Source organism: Cyprinodon tularosa, unplaced genomic scaffold (assembly GCF_016077235.1).
Source record: "Cyprinodon tularosa strain WSP-4 unplaced genomic scaffold, ASM1607723v1 ctg762, whole genome shotgun sequence".
In the NCBI taxonomy this organism is placed as follows: Eukaryota; Metazoa; Chordata; class Actinopteri; order Cyprinodontiformes; family Cyprinodontidae; genus Cyprinodon; species Cyprinodon tularosa.
Window position 1 is genome coordinate 290,347 of NW_024039521.1, and position 23,226 is coordinate 313,572.

The 23,226-nt window shown below is 37.8% G+C and overlaps 1 protein-coding gene across 1 annotated transcript in view; it reads left to right on the forward strand.

Annotated features, from left to right (window-relative positions):
• The first annotated feature begins 2,720 nt into the window (after positions 1-2,720).
• The window catches only part of LOC119773514 (copine-9-like), a 165,129-nt gene continuing 144,623 nt past the window's right edge, over positions 2,721-23,226 (forward strand). The window contains exons 1-3 of the mRNA XM_038270498.1: positions 2,721-2,877; positions 2,964-3,088; positions 8,955-8,995. Coding sequence (XP_038126426.1) covers positions 3,009-3,088; positions 8,955-8,995 — 121 coding nt within the window. The 5' untranslated portion in view covers positions 2,721-2,877; positions 2,964-3,008. The remainder of the gene's footprint in view (positions 2,878-2,963; positions 3,089-8,954; positions 8,996-23,226) is intronic.

Here is a 23,226-nt window from a genome sequence, read left to right on the forward strand (position 1 = left end):
TGATAATTAGAGGGTGGGGCGGGGACGGCAGGTGAATGGAGTAATTAAGGTTAGCTATCAGGGCAGATCATGACAGCTGCCCCCTGGGAAGAGGCTTTGCAGCGTTCGATGCAGGGCCAGCAGATTCTGCAACAGTTTCTTCCCTGCTGCCATCAGTCTGCTGAAAAAAACTCTAAATCATGTCAAACTCTGCAACACACTGATAACACCAATCCAAAAATACTGCATATTTGCACCATAAAATAATGCTCTGAACTTCCATATGAATGGGTTTTTTGCACCATGTTTTTTCTTTTTTTTTGTCCCACACCGTTTACATTTGATCACTGCTGCCCTTTATGGAATGGAAATTGTAAATTTGCTGTCTGAAAGCTATACTAAAGTAAATTTGTTTTGTATACTCTGTGTATACAAAATGACCATAAATTTCTCTCTAGTTTATGTTTTTAGTTGAGATCAACCCTCTGTCAAGTTTTAAAATAAAGTTTTGAAAAAAAACTTCAGTGCTCTTGAGTTTACTATTTTTTGAGTATTTGAATTTTCTTAAAACACCAAGTAAGTTTGTTAAAGTAAAACCATTTCTACTGAACTAAGTGGGAGGTACAAATACAGAAAACTGTGGATGATCAGTGTATGAAACACTGAGCTTCCTGCTTCAAGAAAATCCACCAAATAATAGATATAAAAGGAGAAAATTATGGAATACTGTAGATTGTTTTGTTAAAGTAAATTTCCAACTAAAACCTCAAAAGGCTTATATTAAAGACAGCCAAGGATTAGGGGACAAATGGGGCAGTAGTTTAGTAAATAATCAGTTAGAAACAAGACAAGACATTCATTCAAATCCAAAAATATTTAATAGAAAGGAGATTGAAAAATACAACAAATTGCATGACCTGAACTACTCTGATTCACTAAGAGATATGATGATGTGTATGTCTAGTTCACAAAGACCTAAGAAAGGCAGATTTGCATCTCTAGTAGGACTGCAAGAAAAACAATCCTCTCCAACTAAAATATGCATCATCATGGGGTTAAATTACAACAGACCTGTCCCCCTGACATGTGTGGTCATGAAATTGTTTGAGTGTTGTGTCGAAGCATCTGAAGGTCATCACAGATCCCCTTCTGGACCCCCTGCAGTCTTTTCAGGCAAATAGGTTGGCAGAGTATGCAGTCAACTTGATTTTACACTTCCTCATGTATCCCCAAAAAAAACCAGGGATCCATTTTAGGACTTTAGCTCAGCTTTTAACAACCCAGGTATCCTCAAACTGCCGGAAGTCACTCCAGGTGTCAGGTTGGGTGGAGGTTTGATAAGAGGACCCAAATGTAGAGACTGAAGCTGAAGGTCGTTTCTTGTGGATTTATTTATCTAAAAAAAAAAGGCAGAAGCAAAAATCCAAAAACACATAAATTCTCAGGATACACGGAAATACATAAAACTCACTTGAAGGGGAAGAAATGATGACAAACCAGCAAACAGTGACTGAGCTTGACAGAAACAAAGATCAGGCTCATCACCAGATTAGGAGCAGGTGTGAACAGAGGAGTCTAGAAAGGAGCGAGGGATAAGGAGATTGACACAAGAGGGCAACAGAGGGCAACCAAGAAATACCTAAGAACTCATCTACCTACAATTAAAAATAACTGGAATAACACAAAATGGAATTAAACCCAATGAAAACTCAAAGATAAAACCTAAACATAACCAAAACCATTGACACCAGGGAGTAAATTGAACTTGGAAAATTTGCTGTAGTTTTTTTTTAAAACCTTACAAACCAAAACAGAAATACGATATAAACTCATAGGAAATATATCACCAGATCTGAATCTGTGTAGGCCTACTCAAAATGAAAAATAGCTGTAAATATTTGTTTTTCTTTGTTTTAGTTATTTGTTACACAGACTAAAACTTTCACTGAAATAATTGGTCACCTATAAAAACCATCACAAAAGTACTCCACAATCATTTTTATTTTAGTGAGAGATTTGATTATAGGGTTTAATGACTGAACATCTTTCAAATTCCAGTTTTATCATGTAAATCTAGTGTTAGATAAACAATTACCTAGAATATATCTTTGAAAATAAGCATATCTATTTGGAGAGTCCTTTTTTCTGCTGTAAATCTGATGCCCAGCTAAATCTCATACTGAGTTATGGGAACTCTTAGATATTAAAATGCAAAATAATGTGATGCTCCCATTTCACCTGCACTTTTACTCGACAACATTAAAATCTAAAGTCTTACACAGAAAATTTTAATTTTTCTTCACGTGTTAAGCATACCAAATCTCCTTTGAATACTTAGGGATCTCCTGGATTGCCCCAAAATAAATACATTTAAATAAATGAAATGAATTAAAAATGATTAATAAGTCACATCTGATCAAAATGTTGCTGCGCAAAAATGTATAATAAAAAAACGGGCGTTTCATAAACAGGATTTGCAGACTGCTGCAGAAATGAACAGCTCATTAGATTTCGTCTCAGAAGGGAAATCCCTCATTAGAGGATGACAGACAGAGAGGGGGGAGATGGAAAAGGTCAGGAGTCTTTGAGCAAACAGACAAGCATTCAGACGACAGGAGGTTTGCTACTATGCCGACAATAAAAGCGTTAGAAAGGCGCTTAAAGGTGTAAAATAAACGAGGTTCACCTGCTGTCGCTGCTACAATCCGCCAGTGGGGGGTGCTCTGCTCCTTTCCAGCCAGCGCCGGGACAGACCCCGGGAGCTCAGCGTGGCCGCACATGACGGCAGAGCTGGATGAACTTTAAATCTGCCTCCTAACTTTCAGCCTCTCTCCTCCTGTCGGGCTCCCCCACCCCCGCACCTTCATCTCCTCCCTTCCCTCCTCCGCTGCTCCGCAGGTGAAAACCCAGAGGCAGATCCCAGCCATGGATTTACTGCGATCACGATCCAAGTGCTGAACCATCACATCTTTCCATCCCTACAGATATCAAGGCGCTTTTTCGGATGATCATTAGCGTCGCGAGGCGAGATGATGGCTTCAATAGGGGATTTCGACCCTCTGAACACCAGAGTCCCTGCAACTAAAATAGAAGTTACAGTTTCCTGCAGGTATGAGCAAATTCACTATTATTATTATTATTATAGGAGTCTGCACTTACCTTATCTATCTATCTATCTATCTATCTATCTATCTATCTATCTATCTATCTATCTATCTATCTATCTATCTATCTATCTATCTATCTATCTATCTATCTATCTATCTATCTATCTATCTATCTATCTATCTATCTATCTATATATCTATCTATCTATCTATCTATCTATCTATCTATCTATCTATCTATCTATCTATCTATCTATCTATCTATCTATCTATCTATCTATCTATCTATCTATCTATCTATCTAGTATTCCCTGTGTGATTTCCAGCTGCATATTCTATTTAGGTTAAAGACTTTTTTTTTTTTTTTTCTTTGTCTCAGTGCTTGGAATCTGGCAGCTGTGTGGATTCCCACAGCTTCCCACAGCATGTCAGTGTATTTAGTGAACAATTAATTAGCACCAATTTTGGATTCTCTAAGATATGAACACTTGTCTACCCTTTGATTGGCTGCTTGAGTTAAAGGGTTTGAAGGCAAAGTGACAGACTGACCGATCAGTAAAACTCAGCATGTTTTTTTTTTGGTTTTTTATTTCCTGCCAGCCTGCCTGCTTGCCCAATAGAGTGCTCTGTCTCTTCTCAGTTGGCTCCTGAATTATGAATAGCTTTTACTCCTGTGGTGAGCCTCATGAGATCTGTGAGATTTGAAATGGCCAGACACCCGAGTTAGACAGCCCCAACCTGGGGAGCCTCAACTGAGCTCTGAATAAAAGAACATTCATGATTAGGTTTTCTGTGTTTAATCCCAGAGTATTCTTTACTCTGTGTTTGAAAAATTCCTGGCTGTGGCCTTTTAAACACAAAAAAGCAAATGTTTGCCGATCAGGAGTTACATACATAGAGTCATAATAAGTATTTATTATCTACTGCACATTTCTTCTTTTAGTTTTTTTGTCTGACTTAAATGTTTTTTTCAACCATCAAACTATTTTTTATATCACATAAAGATAAGAGTAAAAAAAGAAAGGAAAAAACCCCAAACTTTTAAAACTTTAACAGAAAAACTATGAGCTTGCCATGGTTACTGTGAGAAAAAAATTGCCTAAATTCAGTAATTACTGTAGTTCTGTCAGTTTTGGTGTGGCAGCTGCCTTCAAATGTTTGTCATACACTAAAAAAAATAATGCAAACATTTTTTGCATTTACTTAATCATATTTAGTTACTTTAACATAATTGTTTCATGTTAGCAAGGTAGGAAATAAAACAATTGTGTTAAAGTAACTAGATATGATTAAGTAAAAGCCAAAAGCAGTTGCATTATTTTTTGTACTATTTTACATCTAAGTATTAGAAATTGTAGAATTTCTTAAATCCAGAGAAATTGGGGGGTTTCTGACCAGCACTTCATTCCAGTGGAAGTCTGAACTTTGAATAAGCGAGTCTTAAACATTTACAGTATTGAGACATGCGCTTGCTTGTTTGCTTTGGGTTATTTTAGTGCTATATAAAGTGGTGAGTCAACCATGATACAGTATACGGAAAGCCTAAATTACTTAAGATGGATCTCATCCGCCATCAAAGCTACGCCACTGTAGAGTTTTTTGACCACCTCAGTGACACCTGTCCCAGAGCACCCTGTTTCTTCTTTAGCCGGGTTGAGGAGATCCTAGAAATATTCCTTCCATCATCAGCTGATGACCACATTCAAGGTCAGCAGCAGGGTCCAAAATTAACCCTCACCACTTCTTGCCAAATGTGACTAAATTTTCCATTTGGCGATTTAATGCCAGAGCATCATTCACCAAAAGGCAAGGAAGTATTTGGACCACAGTTGCATTCAGTAACCTCCTTTAGTCTTTGATTTTGGTAAGTCTCCCCTCCCTCTGTCCCTCCGTTTGTTCCACTGCTGTCTGTTCCTCAGACACCGATAGACAGACACGCGTATAGAGACCACACCCCCCAACACCCCGTTGTTAACAACAACTCTGCCGCTAGGCTAACTGTGGTGGTATATAGTTGGAGCAACCAAGCTTTCTAAAAGACAACATGCCAATGAGCGGGGGGGATCTACTGCCCCCCGGGGCGAAGAAAATGTTTATTGAAAAATGCCGCTTTCGGGAAGACTGTTTCACAAGAGACTGACAGACATGATTAATTTCTCGCTTGCTTACAATCTATGAAAGCATCCGTGAACACAAGCCCAGTAAATGCCAGAGAGCAAATTATTATCATTTTTTTTTTCTGGCAGGAAAAATTTGTTGGGCTGGTAAAAAAATTTTATTTTCTGGTCAGTTCCCCACTCCCTCAAAAAATAGTGTTAGCAAAGTCTTCCCAAGGGAGGCACTTTACCATTTTCCAGAATTGCTTTGAGACCAACCGATCGTCTTTCTCCATGGTCTCTCCAAATTCCTCCCAGACCCGAGTTTTTGTCTCTGTGATTAGCCGGGCAGCAGGACAGTTGGCCACATGATATCTGCTTGCTGCCTCAGGTGTCCAACAAACCTACCATGTTCATTAGGACTACATCTTCAGCTTGACAGCATCCCCTACTTCCTGTGTCTAACGCTGGGTTCAGGGATTGCGGTTGTGACAGGAATTGCAGATCTTATGGCGACAGCAGAGTCAGAGAACATGGTCCATCCAGACATCTTGTTACTGGTGTGAATTTCAGGATCAGTATTGTTAAATGAATTTTATTTCAGATTATATCTGACAATGACTTGTCTACTTTACTCTACTTTCTTTATGAAAAATATGTTTTAATTTCAGACAGTCATCTCTGATGCAGTGCAATGCTTCAGAATAGTTCTGGATTCAGTGACTGAAAGTAGGACAACATTTTCTATTTTGAAAATAAGATCATAGCATTACCCAGTTGCTGCCATGCTTAACAGTCTGATTAAAATGTTTTTGTTGATATGTTTTGTGTGGCTTACATGAAGCACGGTGCTGTCAAATCCGTCTGTTTATCTATTCTTCATCTTCAACCTATTCAACACTGGGTTTTGACCACGTGTGTTCACAGGAATAAAAGCTAACATCATCCAACTCATTTTGAGAGCTTTCAGGAAGGCATCCTGTTCAGATAACCAAACCACATCAATCAAGTCCTTTTGATGGCTTCGTACTGAGTGAAAAAGCTCCTCATCTTACCTCTAATGCCAAGTCAGACTTCCTGCAAAGAAAATTGTTTCACCTGCTTATATCCATGATTTGGTTGTTTCACCGACTATCCTTATTTGATGATGATAGGGAAGAAAACACCTGTAATTACAGATTTGCTTTGTGTTTTAGCTCCTCCTTTCCACCTGTCTGTCTGTCCGTTCGTCTGTCTATATTGAGTCTTTGATGTCCACCTGGTGACTGTATCTACATTAAAGTTAGACGTTTAAAGTGATCAATGAAGCTCCTGTTTTGTATTTGCAACAAATGAAGGACCAACAATGAGATGGAATAAACTTACATTAGCTGTTTAACAGCAAGTTGCTGATATCACAGCTATTAGTTGCTTTGAGTCACAGAGATTGTCTTCCCTCACTAGAATCTGCTTTCTGCAGCAGGTATGAATTCACGCTGACAATCATGCAGGAGCAGCTGCTCCATCCACTAAGAAGTGTTAAAAGGAGAGCGCTGCCGTTGAATCCTTTGGAATGGATCAGATCTTTGTTTAAATGACCAAAATATAGCAAACAGTAATCTTGACAGTTGCAGAGCTGAATCCAAGGTGCGTACCTTACTTCCATTATGAATATTGACACTTTTATGGACTACTTTGTTATATGCAGTAAAGCAATGTTCCTTCTCTAAGATCATTGCTGATGTCTTTCCAAGCAGATGTTTTTTAATACACAATAGAGCTTTTCCTCTTTTTTGAATAAAATTTACCAGTTGTGTCTTTAAATTTTGATGCGATTTAAATAATTTTAGAACCTTATAATTTAATTCAGATTATTTATAGAGTGCTAATTCACAACACATGTCCTCTCAAGGCACTTTACAGAGACAATTCACCCAGATCATACAGTCAGATTGATTCAAAGTGTTCTTTCTAAGAAAAATGACCTGACTGCATCAACTCATTGACAGAAAAGCAATCCCTCACACTAAGCATGCTTATAGTGACAGTGGAGAGGAAAACTCCCTTTTAACAGGAAGAAACCACCAGCTGAACCAGTGAGCAGCCATGTGCGGAGGCTGACTGAGGTTCAAAGACACAGAAGAAGACATAGAAAAAGAAGCAGAGAGGTAACCATCAACCAGCGCCACAGGTGGCCCTGTCCAGAAAACACACAGCCAGACAGATAAGCTCCGAGCAAGCTCCCACATCAGAGGATGAAGAGAGCACATCCAGTTAGTCACATTCAGAGAAACAGGACTACACTGAAAAAACATGTCAAGCTCCAACATCTATAAACAAAAATGTTGATGGCAGCAGCACAGCTGATATTTCTCTCCATGATGGTGTCACAGCCAAACTGGAGCAGACCTGATGAAGCTACTATGATGAGGAAAAAAAGAGAGAGCACAGCATTAGAGATTGAACTAACAAATACTACAAAATCAGAGAATAGAGAAAAGTGGTCCCTATGTTGTCCAGCAGTCTAAGCCTATAGCAACTTAACTATAGAGATAGCTCATGACATCCTCAACTACTCTAAAGATAAGCTTTGTCAAAAAGGAATGTTTTAAACCTACCCTTAACAGTAGACAGGGTGTCTGCCTCATGGACTAAAACTACTACAGTAGTTGGTTCAACAGGAGAGGAGCCCGATAACTAAAAGGTCTGCGTCCCATTCTACTTTTAGAAATTCTACAGTAGGAACCAGTAGATAACTTCCTGACTAAGAGCGTAGTGCTCTGTTAGGATCAAAAGGAATGATCAGATCTCTAATATAAGATGGAGCCTGGCCATTTAAGACTTTATGTGTGAGAAGGAGTATTTTAAATTAAAATCTGGATTTAACAGGAAGCCAATAAAGATATTCATTTATATTTTGACATGGAAATAAACCATCCAAATGAAAGAAAGTATGCATTGTCTTTCTTTATATTATATAAATGAAAGCATCTGAAGTATAGTTTTAACTTTTGTTTTAAAATCTTTATGAGCTGGCTGCATGATGGTGCAGTTGGTAGCATTGTTGCCTTACAGCAAGAAGGTTCTAGATTTGATTCCTGGCCTGGGGTCTTTCAACATGATTGTTAGGTGTTGCCCTGTGACAGACTGCCAAGCTGCCCAGGGTGTACAGTACCCTGCCCATAGCCACACACACACACACACACACACACACACACACACACACACACACACACACACACACACACACACACACACACACACACACACACACACTGTGACCCTCACAGGACTAAGAAGGAGAAGATGGATGGATGGATCTTCGTTAGTTGAAATGTGACCAAATTGTGAAATTTAGTAGAGTCACTTAACTTGTGTTCTGGTACTTTTTATTCTTGTTGGGTTTGGTACAGTTACAGTTAACTCTGCTGACTTGCTTTGTGTTGAAGAGCAAAGCACATTTCATCACCTCCTCCCTGAATGTATTATTGAGCCTTGATGTTAGCGACGGTTTATTTTTGTTATATACTGCAGTCATTTCATAGAAACACATTACATATTCTTTTTGATGCTCGGTTTCAAAGAGTCATTTTTGGAAATAATAAAATCTGCTCATGACCTGACTCTGGGAGCTTGACTTGGGTTTTTTGTGTGTGGAAATACTCAAAAAAGAAAATCCGGAAGGAAGATCCAAATAGATTTCTGGAGATGTTAATGAATCAATTGTCAGAAATCTTTGAAGGAGGTTAGATTTACTCATTTTAATCCTGCTTTTCTTCCTGTTTGTTTCCAGGGCTCTGCTGGATGTGGACACGTTCTCCAAATCAGATCCTGGTATGTGAGAACCATTTTATTCTCTGAAAATAATGTTTTTAGCTTTTATGTTTGCAGGTTCTTCTTCCTAGTAACATTTAAATGGAATTATTCTTTAATTTAGTATTCCATAAGGTTTTTCTGTTCCCCCTGTAGCTCTGAGATTTTTAATCAACACTAAAGACGAAAATGAGTCAAGAGAGGAGAAGTCAGGATGTAAAGTCAGGCGGGCTTTATAATGTTTGGTCAGGCATCATTAAGGCAGGACTCCATCCTGAACCATAGAGGCCTTTGAACAAGAGTGTTTCTTTATTTCAGAATTCAACACGTGCACTGATATCAAAAAATATGCAAAAAATAAAGGTAATGATGTTGGAGAGATGCTTTAAATAGAAGTATTGGCTACTCATCAGCAGAAATGGTCAATTTTAAGCTTTATTTGAACCCTTGATTTTTTTTTCAAGCTGACATAGTACAACATGAAAATAAAGAACTACAGATGATGCACCAGTTTAGTTTATTTTGAAATTTATTTTATTTTTGCTAATTTAGAATTAGACAAACAAACTCAAGATACACATACACTCCTACTGTTATTTAATCAAATAAATTACACTCCAGCTGCAAACTTTTTTTCTCACAATCAAGGGTGTTTGGATTAATGCAGGCCGAATAGTTGGTCGCTCTTCCTGAATTGGTTGGTTTCCTATTGAGCATTGAGAGGAACATTCCAGAATCTTATATTGGCCAATTTAATCTATTCTACCTCTGTCTCTCTATTTATCTGATCTCTCTCGGTTCGGATGGGTCTTGGATCAGTATGTGGTGGGGCTATAACAAAAAAAAAAAAAAAATTCAAACTCAAAATGATTACAAATGGAAATATTCAATGCATAAAACTAATGTCGTATACCATGAGGACACACAAATGATTAGACATAAAGAGTATTTTAACAAATTATTTTTATCTCAACATGGAACATGTTTATCAACAGAATAAATAAGTTAAATTGGTGTGCAAATAAATGTGAAACAACCCATTGAACCACAGTTTGACAATATATTAGGTTTGTTGTATGGTTCTTTTAACATTAAAATAATACAGAGATCCAAGATTAAAAATAGCAAACAAAACTTGCCTTTAGTACAGTAGTAGCCATTCAAAATTTCCCCACTTTCCTTGGCTGGCCCTTGGTTGGTCCCCTACAATTCCTTTTTAAACATCAATTTTTTTTACCAAAATATTCTTTCTGTCATGGTTTGTGGACATTAAGATCTAAAGAGAAGCATCGTCTCCTGTTCAGACCCTGTTATTCATTGAAACGGTGTAGTCAGAGTAATATGCATGCACAGGAGAAGGATGGGGTCACTCCAGTGGCTGGAAGTTGGAGGGGATTCTGCTAGAAGTTGCAGGGAAGTGGGCTGCCATTCAGCTGGCGTTTCACTGGGAAGGGCCATTTTGAAAGGCTGCTACTGTATCGCTTCCTTACAAAATTATTGTTATGCTGTGTAACAGTGTTTGAGTTTTTACACTTTTTGGTGAAACAATACTTTTGACAACCCTAAACACCTAAATACTGTATGTCCGGGGATACGTTTCATGAAGCAGGTTTAACAAACTAGACATTTATAGACATTCAGAATGTTCATTCTAGATATAGAAAATTACATTTTGATTGAAATGTTCATTTAGACAAAGAAAAAATCAGGAATATCAGGAATACATATTAAGTAAATCAAGAATATATTAAAACGGCTTGCCATAACCGGTTGTGATTGCAATAAGTTTATAGAAGTGTTTTTTGAATGGTAGTAGATCAATGTATCTATATAGATGAAATCTTCCGGCAGCATGTGAAAATAAAGTCTAAAAATGTTGTTCTAATATATAGAACCCTTGCATCATCTCATCATCCCCAAATAATGCTCAGAATCCCTCATCAGATGCTATCATCACAATAAATGGATGTCATTTGTGGCTACCAGGCCCATAGAATCGTTTCAGATTGTGCCAGTAGGCTCATTAGGCTGTTATCATCCATTGAATCCTAATCCTAACCTTAAAGTAATCCCTTTTCCCTGCGGAATCTATCTATTTACATGTAATCTAAAAATATTTTCTGTAGTTCTTAATGTACTGTAAATATAACAAAAAAATAAAATGATCTACATTTCGCTCATATTAAACAAACCAAAAACAAGTAATCTCATGCCCTGTCAAATGAGTTGTAGAATCCTCTCCCAATGAATATTTAATTCTCTGTGAAAAAATAATAATCCTTCTTTAAGAAGATCCTTCTCAAATAGACATGCAATGTTTGTTTTTAAATATATATATATTTATTTATTTATTTTTATGCACAAAACTTTGACAAACGTCTGGCTAAATCAGGAAATAAAACAGCGTGATTGGCTGTTTTATTATTTATTTCCAGTTGAGTGGAGACAGATGACACTCCGAGCTTTCTGAAGGAAACCTGCTCCCATCCAGTTTAGCTCTGGGGAGAATTTTACTACAGTGACTTTAACCATGGTTGAGGAAAATTTCTTTGTGAACCGGAAAAGTCAGAGTTTCTTTGTTTCCATGTTTAGACAACTTAGAGTTTTCAGTAAACCTGCTTTGTGAAACGGTCCTCTGGCTTCAACCATTAAGCTTTTGAGTTAAGTAGAAATTAAAGACCTTTTTTTTTTTGCTAGTTTAATGACCCAAAAAAATGGTTCTTCAGCCAGGGAACAATTCTGCCAGGGTGGCGACATAATGGTGGTCTGTTTGACACAATGTGTCTGTTGTTTATCTACATGCCGTATTGATAAAGTTGACACCTTCTGTTGGCTAATGATGCTAAGTTTAAAAGCTGATTCACAGTTTTCGGTTCCAAGCCAAACTAAATGACCCGTTCTCCATTTTTTATTTATAAAAAATTGACAATTCTAACGAATAGCTTATTTGAGATTCATAAAATCCTTCATTTGTGTGAAAGCACAAAAACCTGCTGTTCTGACACTGTTTTGCATTAGAGCTACATAAAAAATGAGACAACCATGCACAAGTCAAATGTAATCTTACATGGCAAACAAATAATTAAGCACAGCTTGATATTTAAGGCATTTTTTTCTTTTTGTGAGAAACAGATAAGGGGAGATTTTAGATGTTTATAGAGTTGAGGTCCTCGTTTATTAAAATCTGGACCTGTCTGAACCTAAACAGAGATGCTTAACGAAGGATCTTGTCCTGGAGAATGGACACTCACAAAAGATACAAACAAAGACACCCCCTTACCTTTCGAGCAGAATATTATGCTTTTCTGATTAAAAAACCTTAAAGCATTATATTGTGTGAATTTAACTGAGTAGGAGAAGTAGAAAGATTATGTTTTCTGTGCTGTGAGACTCACAGAAAGTGAGGAACTATTATTTGAGATAAACTTCTTCTGTGTTTAGAGTGTCAGCAGCCAGACACATCAGAGGCTTATCTGAATCATGAAAAAAGGCTTTAAGTATACTTTCAAGGACAGCATTTACACAGCCAAGAAATGCTGCTTACTCTAAGAATAGAAGAAAATACTTCTTTGTCCTTTGAAACATAAAACCTTTTAAAGCATTTTTTTCTGCTTTACGCTTGTAAAGGTTACTGAAGCTGAAGACACTTTATAGATGTGTTGCCATCCAATAACTGACCAGAATGCACTATGATAGAAGCGTTCATTATTAAGAGATTCAGAGTTAGGATTTACTCCAGCTTCCTCCCTCTTTACATGTTAATCTCTACAAGGCCTTTAAAGGCATGTTTAGAACAAAAATAAAAGCCGTGTAATTATAATGCATCATCACTCTTGCTTTTATTACTGCTGTTTACAAGAAATCAAGGCTCTGAATGTCTGCTGCCTGTATTCAGTGAAATTAGTTTTCTAGCCCATCAATGAGGTCCTCTGCTGCTGTGTTACATTTATTTGAAAGGTCAGAAAAATGATGAGCTCTTGTTTAAGTATATTTTGTTTGTTTATATTAATTATTACTGAAAGAATTATTTAAATGCAGTGGTGTCAAAAATACACACATTTGTTACTTAAGTAGAAGTATAGATACTGCAGTTTAAAAACACTCTGGTAAAAGTTGAAGTATCAACTTGACCTCTTTACTCAAGTAAAAGTGAGAAAGTATGTGCTCCAAAAACTACTTAAAGTATAAAAGTATAAAGTAACCTTAAAAAAAAAAAAAACAACAAGCTGCCACTAATGAATCGAAAACTCAATTTTTCGACTATTTCAAAAAATTCTTTAGATAGGGCCAAAGGGTGAGGGAGGTCTTGTTGGTCTCCGTCTCCATTTCCCGATGCGCTCTCGCCTGTGTCCGACCTTTCAGACATTTCAACATCTTTTCCTGAATCTTACATTGTAGCATGGCATAAACAATTCACGTTTGCAGTTTGAAGAACACCTGCTTGCTTCTGATGATTTCCTTTAGCTAACCAATGAGTGTTTGCGCTATATGAATCATCCAATTTCACTAGTTTTCACTAGATGTGGATGGAGCCAATGATCTGCATTGGATGGAGCACATGACGTGAAATAAATATTTATAAACATTAAACCGAAGCCAAAAGTAACGAGTAACGTTTGTTTTAAAAATGTAAGGAATAGAAAGTACAGATACTTGTGTGAAAATGTAATGAGTAGAAGTCAGAAGTAGGAAGAAAAATAAGTAATGGAGTAAAGTATAGATACATAAAACGTGTACTTAAATTCAGTAACAAAGTTTTTATACTTCGTTACTTGACACCTCCGTTTAAATTTTAACATTAATTTATGAGGGCAATGCATTGCTATCTCTGCTAAAGGGTTCAAATGTACATAAAATCATTAGTGCCGCATTGTGTAAGATTTACTCATGTATGCGGTGTAATAAAATGGCGCCTTCTCGTCAAGCATGTAGGAACTAAAACGGAAGCTGCTGAGTGAACTTCTTTTCTTTCTCAATGAATGGGACACATCAACCTCCGCCACCCTTTTTAAATCAGCTAAAATAAAAAATGAAAGACATGAAACATTTCTCTGAAAACAGGACTAAAAGAGGGCTAAGCACGTTAGCTGGTATGACTTCTGTGAAAAGTGACAACAACTGTTGCATTGGAGCTCATCCTACGTAGGCACACAAAAAAAACAGTCATCTTTACTTGGACAACAGAGCCAGCCTAATCACCCTTGATACATCAGCTAAAATAAATAGTGCACCTTATAAAAAATCAGACTGAAAAGAGAGGTGAAAGAAGCTTATGGTCACCTGCTTGTGTGACATCTGTAAAAACATAACAACACCTGATTATTCTTGTATTGGTGCTGATCCAGGGAAGTCAAACAAGCTGGAGCTTCTCTGCTGGGAGGACAGGCTTGTTGCTTAACTACACTCTCCTTTTTCTAACATAATGGTGAAATAAACTTTATTGCTATGTTAAATAAACTCACCTGTCCAGCAGAAAACCTGCAACTTCTGTGTCCTTTCTAAATCCCTGCTCCCTCATAAATTGTCACATCCTTGTAAAAAATTGCTCTTGTGTTAACCCATGTTTTTTCATGATTATTAATTTCACGATCATCACTGCCACAGAAGAGGAAGGTAGAATGATATACGGTCATTTTTGCTTGTTTTAAAATCCTCTACCATTAACAACGACTCAGATAAAATATTTGAGGCTGATAAGTTTGTCCCCTTTCAGCTACTGTAATCAAAGAATGTCAACACAACATGGCATCATCCGTTGCATTACCCCTAATTTATTTACAAACTACTATTTCTAAGCTATGACATGTTCATTTTTGGATGTAATTTTATCAGACTTTTGCAGAGAATTTATTTATTAAGCCAATGTTTGATTTTGCTAATAAAAAGCCAGCTTTATTTGAAACTGATGCTTTAAGTAATAACCTCCCCTTTTGTTTCACATTGTTTAGAATTTGACATGATAAGAAAATCTGACCTTTTGAACATTTATCATCCTACTTAAGTAATTAATTGCTTTTTTAAAGCTTAAAAGCTGTTTTTTTAATGTAGAGTTTAAAGGCTTTTATATTGCAATGCTTTTAACTATATTGTGAAGCTATTCTTTTATCAAAACCATGCAAAAAATTGTATTTCCTTTTATCATACATGTCTGAGTAAACCTTTTGATTTCTGCTCTCTGAGCTGCAGCCCCGACCGGCTGTCACTGTCTTGTTAGGAAAGTCTTAACCCTCCCCCCCCAGGAAGCACCTAGTTTGACCACGCTGCACCTGCTTTGTTAACAGGCACCCACTTTCTTCAGGGATGATGATGGGGTGATTCTCCCTCAAAGTTGAGGCAAATCAGCACAGGGAAAGCAACTGACCTGTTTTGGCAAATGTCTAAGATTTTTTTGGGCCGTGAGAGACCTCAGACTATTCAATTCAATTCAATTCAGTTTATTTATATAGCGCCAAATTCACAACACATGTCATCTCAAGGCACTTCACAGTTCAACCAGATCATAAAGTCAAATTGATACAAAGTTCTCCATCTAAGGAAAACCAGTTGATTGCATCGACTCATTGACTCAATACAATCCCTCACACTAAGCATGCTTGTAGCGACAGTGGAGAGGAAAAACTCCCTTTAAACAGGAAGAAACCTCCAGCAGAACCAGGCTCAGTGTGAGCGGCCATCTGCCGAGGCCGACTGGGTTCAAGAAGACGGAAGCAGAGACACAAAAGCAGCTGTAATAGGCGGCCCCGTCCAGGAAACACACAGCCAGGCAGACGAGCTCCGAGCCAGCTCCCATGTCAGAGGACGAAGAAAGCACATCCACCCAGTCACAGCACAGCTGATGTTTCTTTCCAGGATGACGTCACAGCCAAACAGGAACAGACAAGGCAAAGCTACTCTGAGGAAAAGCAGATAGAGCAGAAGGTTAGAGATTGAACTAACAGATTCTGCAGAATAGGAGAATAGAAAGAGAATGAAGCAGAATGATGAAATGGGGGTCCCTATGTCCTCCAGCAGTCTAAGCCTATAGCAGCATAACTATAGAGATAGCTCAGGATAACCTGAGCCACTCTAACTATAAGCTTTATCAAAAAGGAAAGTTTTAAGCCTAGCCTTAAAAGTAGACAGGGTGTCTGCCTCACGGACTAAAACTGGTACTGGACTACAGTATGTTCAAACTTCCTATAGAAGAACTTGGTGCGGCCAACATCATGAAATAGGCGCACCAACATGGGGAGGGGCAACATGCAGTATAGGAAATAATTTTTGGCTGGAAGAAAAAAAATATATGTCACAAAATAGTTTTCCATAGTTTCACAGGAAATATCTCATCATATATATGCTTATAGCTGACCTTGGAAGGTGTAAAACCAGATCATGTAGGACCATTAACAGATAGTTACATATTTACTCAATTGGTTCAACCAAGTGACATTTTGGTTGAATCAAAAGAGACATTTTTTCTTTTCTAAGAGATTCAAGTTGATGTTAAAAGGCTTCTGCTGATAAGTTTTAATTTTTTCTTTGAAGCTACTGTAAAAGAGACCAATAAGCCACATAACTGTGTACAGAAAATCACTGAGTGCATATTCCCTGCACCTGTCAAAGTAAACAGCTCTATTACAAGTTTTATGTGTTTGTTCTTTTTGGCCTCTTGACATCAAAGCTTTCTCCCGACCAAATCAAGCCCAGCGGCGTCCGAACAGATAAGTAGTGCTGTACGGCTCTGAGCCCAAAGGGTGCAAATTTTCTCAGAGAAATAATGCTCAGGATTCAGACAGACAGTAGCGATTGAATTGAGTTTCACAAATCACAGCTGGAGAGCACAGCGGTGGAAACTTCTTGTCTTAAGGCTTGGCTGATAATGTGTGTGACAGATCACAGAGGTGGGGGCTGCCAGAGGACCTACTGGGCTCCAACCAGTACAGACAGAAAGAAGTGATGCATGAATTTCAGCTTAAGTTAAACTTCAGAAAGTTTTTGCTGGTTGTTTTCTGTATTATGTTATTGTTACATCTCAAACTTCACAAGCTAAAGCCAAAGGAAAGTTTAGTCCCATTTCAGACAACGAGATGTTGACAGAAATTAGAAGTGCATCATCTAGAGGAATTAATGAATGTAATACTGTTGTAATCCTAACTTGTGATATCATGGGAAGGGTTGACAGTGAAAGTGGAGGCACTGTCAAATGAGTTTTTACTATCAAAATAAAAATCAAAATGATTTGGGCATCATGTTTTGGTCTTTTAGTGTTTAGAAAATATAGCATTCCCTAGAAAATACAGACCTCTACTTTGAGATTTAGTAAAATCTTTGGGCATTGACTAATCTAGTTTATAATCTATTTAATTGCTCCAATGCTCTACTTCCTTACAAGCCTTACAAGCAGAATCCTAAAAGATGATTAAAATTGAGCTAATCTCACTCTGAAACTACCCACCTCACTGTTATAATACATTAAAAATCTTCAATTTAAAAGTGATCCTGTCTGCTCTCTGAAGTACGTTCCAGGTGGTTTCCCAAGTCAGACCAGTTAACTGATTTATTTTCCACTCACAGCTGCTCCCTCTGTCATGTCTGCCCATCTTTTATCCCTGCCAACTACTAGGTATTTGATATTTGGCTGCAAGATGAATGAAAGCAAATGGCCTGGCAGTGAGAAGAAATCTTGTTGGACAGAAGAAGAGAGAGTCTGCTCTCAGCTTGCAACCAGTCATCTTTTTGTTCGGGTCTCACACATTTTTTTAAATAATCAAAGTAATCAGAGGTAGATCTGTGGCAGTTCAGCTGATTGTTGAAATGCTAAATATAGAGACTGGAATAGTCAGAGAGCCAAAATAACTGTGTGCAATCAGGTCAAAAGAGTGTCTTGCTATGACAAAATCTCAGATGATTTAATCACTCCACATTTCATTCAGATCTAATAGGTGGCCTGGAGTAAATAGGTTAGCTGCTCTTCTGCATCCAATGATTTAGGGAGATGTTTACAATGTCCATTTCCATTTTTATGATGTTCACAAACATATGTCAACTCTTTTGATTAAAAAAAGGTGAGACTTTAGAAATGCATATTATGTAAAACACACATTTTTAAGCTTGGTCAAAAGTATTTTATCTTGTATAAATGAATTTCCAAGGAAATCTTCAGAGATTTGAATAAAAGGAAATTAGTTTATTTCAAATTCAATTATTCAACCCTAATCAAATCCAAAACCCAATGAAAGCCATCTAAATTAACCTGTATGTATTCACATTCCAAATGAGGAATGAAATCAATAGAAGCCCAGTTTGATTTGATAAACATGTTCTAAAACCTTACTTTATGATCAGTGCCTTAGATACACTTAAAGGCCCTTTCATTATTCCAGGCAATTGTGCCCCAGATCTAATATTTTGGGGGTCAAGTAACCCGGTTACACTTATTACAACAAGAGGGAACACACAGATCTTGGCCTGATGTAATCTTGGCAAACCGCATTTAGACCGCTTCCATATGTGGCACTGACTGACTGGTTTCTGATCTTTTTAAGTCTGACTCTAGTGGGAACAACCACTGTGGATTTGATGGGACTGTGTAAGTTTTGATCAACATTTGTCAGAACTTTGATCCAGCAGCAGCTAGAAGCGATGAAATGTAAATAAATTTAGACCTTATTGATATGTGGAGCAAAACCTCTATTTAAACCAGATTGGAAAGCTCATGTAGCAACAGTTTGGATGTGTGTGTATAGTCCTGCAAAGAGAAGACCTTGCAGTGCTGAAGAAGTTATCCAGTGTGTGGAAACCTATCCATTGTAATGCGATACAATAAATTGTAACCTGTGCCCTTCATTTGGAGTCAATTCTAGTCTATGGCTACCTTCACACTGTAGGCTTTTATGCTCAATTCCAAATTTTTTGTGAAATCCGTTTTTTTTTTTTTTTGCGTTGCCGTTCATATTTCCAAATATATGCGACATGTATGTGCAGTCATACAAAGCAAGTATCTCCCATGTGCAGTAGAGGACGCAATGGCATCACAGACCAGCGTGTTTACGGAAGTAAACATGGATGGTAGTGCCGGTGCGCATCTAAAGGTCTTTTCCAACCATAAAAAGTCAATCTTTTCAATGTGGTTAAACATAAATACTGCTCTCCGCATCATCATCCGCCATGGTTGTTGTTTTTCTTGTAGCTTCTGCGTAGCAAGACGCAAAATAGTGACCTTTGTCGGGTATTAATGACGTTCAGGTCAGATGAATCCAACTTGGCCGTTCAGACACAGGTCGAATTTGAAAAGATCAGATTCGTATCGGATTCAGGACCACATAGTCAAATGGTCTGGGTCGCATTGGATGTAGGAGTTTGCCCTGAAATCGAAGGATTGACGGTTCAAGCCCCGGCTCCAACTTTCATTGTCGTTGTGTCCTTGGGCAAGACATTTTACTTGCATGGTCTTCTGATGGTGGGCAGCGGGCCCGGTGGCGCCAGTGTACGGCAGCCCCGCTTCTGTCAGTCAGCCCCAGGGCAGCTGTGGCTACAATGTAGCTTGCCACCATCAGTGTGTGAGTGTGTGTGTTAATGGGTGAATGAATGTAGTGTAAAGTGCTTTGATCAAGTCTCCTGACTTGAAAAAAGGTGCTATATAAGTACATACCATTTATCATTTACCAAAATCGGATTTGTGTTATTCAGACTGCCATGAAAAGATCAGATCCAGGTCACATATGGGCAAAAAAAATCAGATTTGGGTTACTTCAGGCGGCAGTGTGAACGTAGCCTATGTAAATAAAAGTTGGCCTCTAGACTTTAAGTCCTTTACATTCCTGGCATCTAAATCTTCACTTTTTTTTTTTTTTTATTCATGTTTACCCTAAGTACCCACTGGGACTACATATGGTGTTGTTTGGAGTCTGAAGTTAGAACACCTTTTTTCTACCATGTGTACCAGACTGGGACATGCTTGGTTTGTTATTGAGCTTTTTTGCATGAGGTTTTAGTTTGGAGACACAAAACGTTCACACTAGAATCTTGATTGCATATAATCTTATTAAAGGCATCACTTTTTGAGGCATTCAACAGTAGGAAGTTTATAATTTTATTACCGGAGGAACCAGGCAACAGATATTTTTCTGATTCATTAAAAGTTGGGGTGGCATGAATGTTTGTGATGCCTTTTTTGGCATGAATGTAATTACTTTAATCATAACATATGTAACTAAAATATCACAGCTAAGATTTTATTTCTTTTTGATAGGTTAGGATATGTTTGGATTACCTTTTCAGATGGTTAATATTTGAATAATAATAAAAAAAAGTTCTGATGGTGACATGATTTTAAAAGGAAAACACTGAATTTGTCCAAGTAGAGCAGTAAATTTCACAGCTTTGATCCCAGTACCCATATACTGTTCAGAACTGTAGCGCATGAAAAGACTCTTGCTACATTTTTTATATTTGGACATACATAGCACACATTTTCCAATACTCCAACACATAAGGGATTATTAGAAAGCTACTGACAGCAAATTCAGTGATTCACATTTTGTTGTTTTGCTGTCTGAGTTTTATTTAGCCTTGCCATCAATCAATGAGAGGCTCACTCTGTGCTAATGTTGTTTTATGTGCTGTGTGTTTGTACGAAACATACAAACCATGGACTCATTTTTTCAAATATCTATTCTTTTCATATTTGGTGTTGGTTTAAAGATTGTCCTTGGTACTGCTGTGCCACATTGCCCTGTCATTGCACAAATTAACTTTGAGTTTCTTTATCACCACCATTAGATTACCTCATCCTTCTCTGTATTTGCCAAGACATGGATGTAGGATGTCCATCTCCAGCTGATGTGTGCTTTAGGTGAAGAACTGCTGAGATGATTTAAAAGTAACTTTTTTTAACTTTACCTTTGAATAATTAAACACAATGTTTCTGCCATCACAAATTTAGCTTTAACATATTTTATCTTTGCAAATTAATGTTTCATTCTCTGTAACCTTCAATGTTTGTAATGTAAAGTTTGTGTTTTACTTTTTATTATGTGGGACTCGAGGGATGGCTCCATTTGATACCCATAACTCTTACTATTTCTCATCCATGCTTTGTAAGATCCTTGACATTCAAAGCAGATGGCTTAGCTACGAAGTAAGGTTAGAGCAATGTGGAATGTGTCTGATTGAATGCAGAAAATAATTTATTAGTATTTGCTTGGGCTTAAAAGAAGAATCAGCTGCAGTGGAAATTAAAGGCCTATTTAAAGCTACAGTGTGTAATTTTCAGCGACATCTAGCGGTCAGACTACAGACCGCAGCAACATGAACATCTCCCCCCCACCGCTTCTCCCCCCCAACAGTACGGCGAGCGTTACGGGACAAAATTTCTTCTACGACGTCCACATCACCTACCCTCTCAAGTGATGAGGTTTGTTTACATAGATAATTTTACAGATAGTATTTCATTAGTCTGTGTAGGGTATAGATTTCATGTAGACTTAAGATAATAAATATACCCGTTATTTTTTCTACATCGTTGTGACGTCTTGGTGAGCTGCTTTGCATGGTGATATAAACAGACGAAGTAATTGTAGTCATTAGTTTAACAGCGAGATTGTGTTCGCTGGAAGAATATATATCCCCCGTTTACAGAGTCCAAGTCATTTTGGTGGCACGGGGGTTACAACGCGAGGGAGAGGACGAGGGCGAAGGCAGGGAGGCCGTGCAGCTAGGGCCAGGCGAGAGAGGGGAGCAAGCGGGGTGAGAGCAGAGGAGGAAAGGCTTGAAGATCTCCAAAGGAGCCGGAGAGAAGTAACCGAGGTATATATACAGAAAATTATTTTACAGAAAATTACTGAATCATTACCTGTGAAACGTCAGGGACGTTGCTGAATAAGTATACTGGAGAGTAACAGCATCATCACGCAGCATGTTATTGTTTTAGACAGGTCTGAGCATCCTGTACTCCAAAAACTGCAGTGATATTAGACAATTGTGTGTGTAGGATTAATTACCTGTCCAAGAGAAAACTGGCAACTTGAGCGTCACTTTGAAAACCTTTTTCCTCCATCAGTGACTTCCATCGTGTAAATGCCGTGCCAAAGTTGATCCGTGTTTTTTGCCGTTTCTTGTCACGCTTGCGTTTATTCTCGTCGTGTTTCCGCTTCTTAGATGACGGGGGTTCGGTGTCCGCCGCTTTTCGTTGTGATACAGAGTAGGCATGATCCTCCATTCGTCTGATGTTTGGCCACACAGTGCCAAACAGTTTGCAAAGTCACTCACGCCTGCCGCCTTGTTCACCTTTCTTGTTACTGAGGCGCAGTATACCTGCTTCTTCTTCTTCTTTGGTTTCAGGCAGACTAAACGCTTCTCAGGCATAATACTGCCATCTACTGTTCAGTACCGTCTCAGTTAATCTCTCTCAACTTGCCGTAGTTATTTTTGAGCGTCATGGGAGATCTCGCAATCGCTAGTTTGTTGCCTCTGCGCTTGCCGTAGCGCAAAGATGTCAGCCTCCATGGCTGCGAGACCCGCTCCTATGTAATTATAAATAACGAATTCTAAGGCAACGCAAATATTATGGTTAAAAGGCTGAGCTCATAGGTGATGATAAATAACATAGTTATGTATAATATATTAAATTTCTGACTTTATATGCCTGTAATTATTACACACTGCAGCTTTAAAGGGAATAATTTACTGAAATATGTACTAAATTGTACCCATTCATATAGACAGATTCCAAGTCAAATACATCCACCTGAAATTGAGAATTATATAAATAGAAGTCAAATGTAGGTTATATTTCTTATATCTAAGAAGTTTCCTAACTGAGGAATCTGAACCAGTTGCATTAATGAACTGTCATTGATCTTTCCTTCTTATTGGAAATAAAGTAACAGTGAAAAGGAGAACTGGCCCATTAGCATGAAGAAATTTCCAATAAAACCTGTCCCACTGTGATCCACCATCTGCCACAATACTAGTGTAGGTCTAAGAAAAGACTAAATCCCTTTCTCTCGCTTATTTATAGATTCAACCTTTTTAAAACAATTTACTGCTCTCTTGATGTATAAATTAACCTTCATAAACATTCAGAGGATTTCATAAAAAGTATTCTGTCAGTCGGTTTTATTCAACCCAGGCTGACTAACCAAAATGCTTAAGGAGAAGTGACTAGCAGTGAAGTGTCAAAGATTTTATATGACCTTTTTTGTTTGCTTTATTCCTATACCTTTGCCTATTATTATTATCTTAGAGTTCAAATGAAAATGGTTACCTCTATC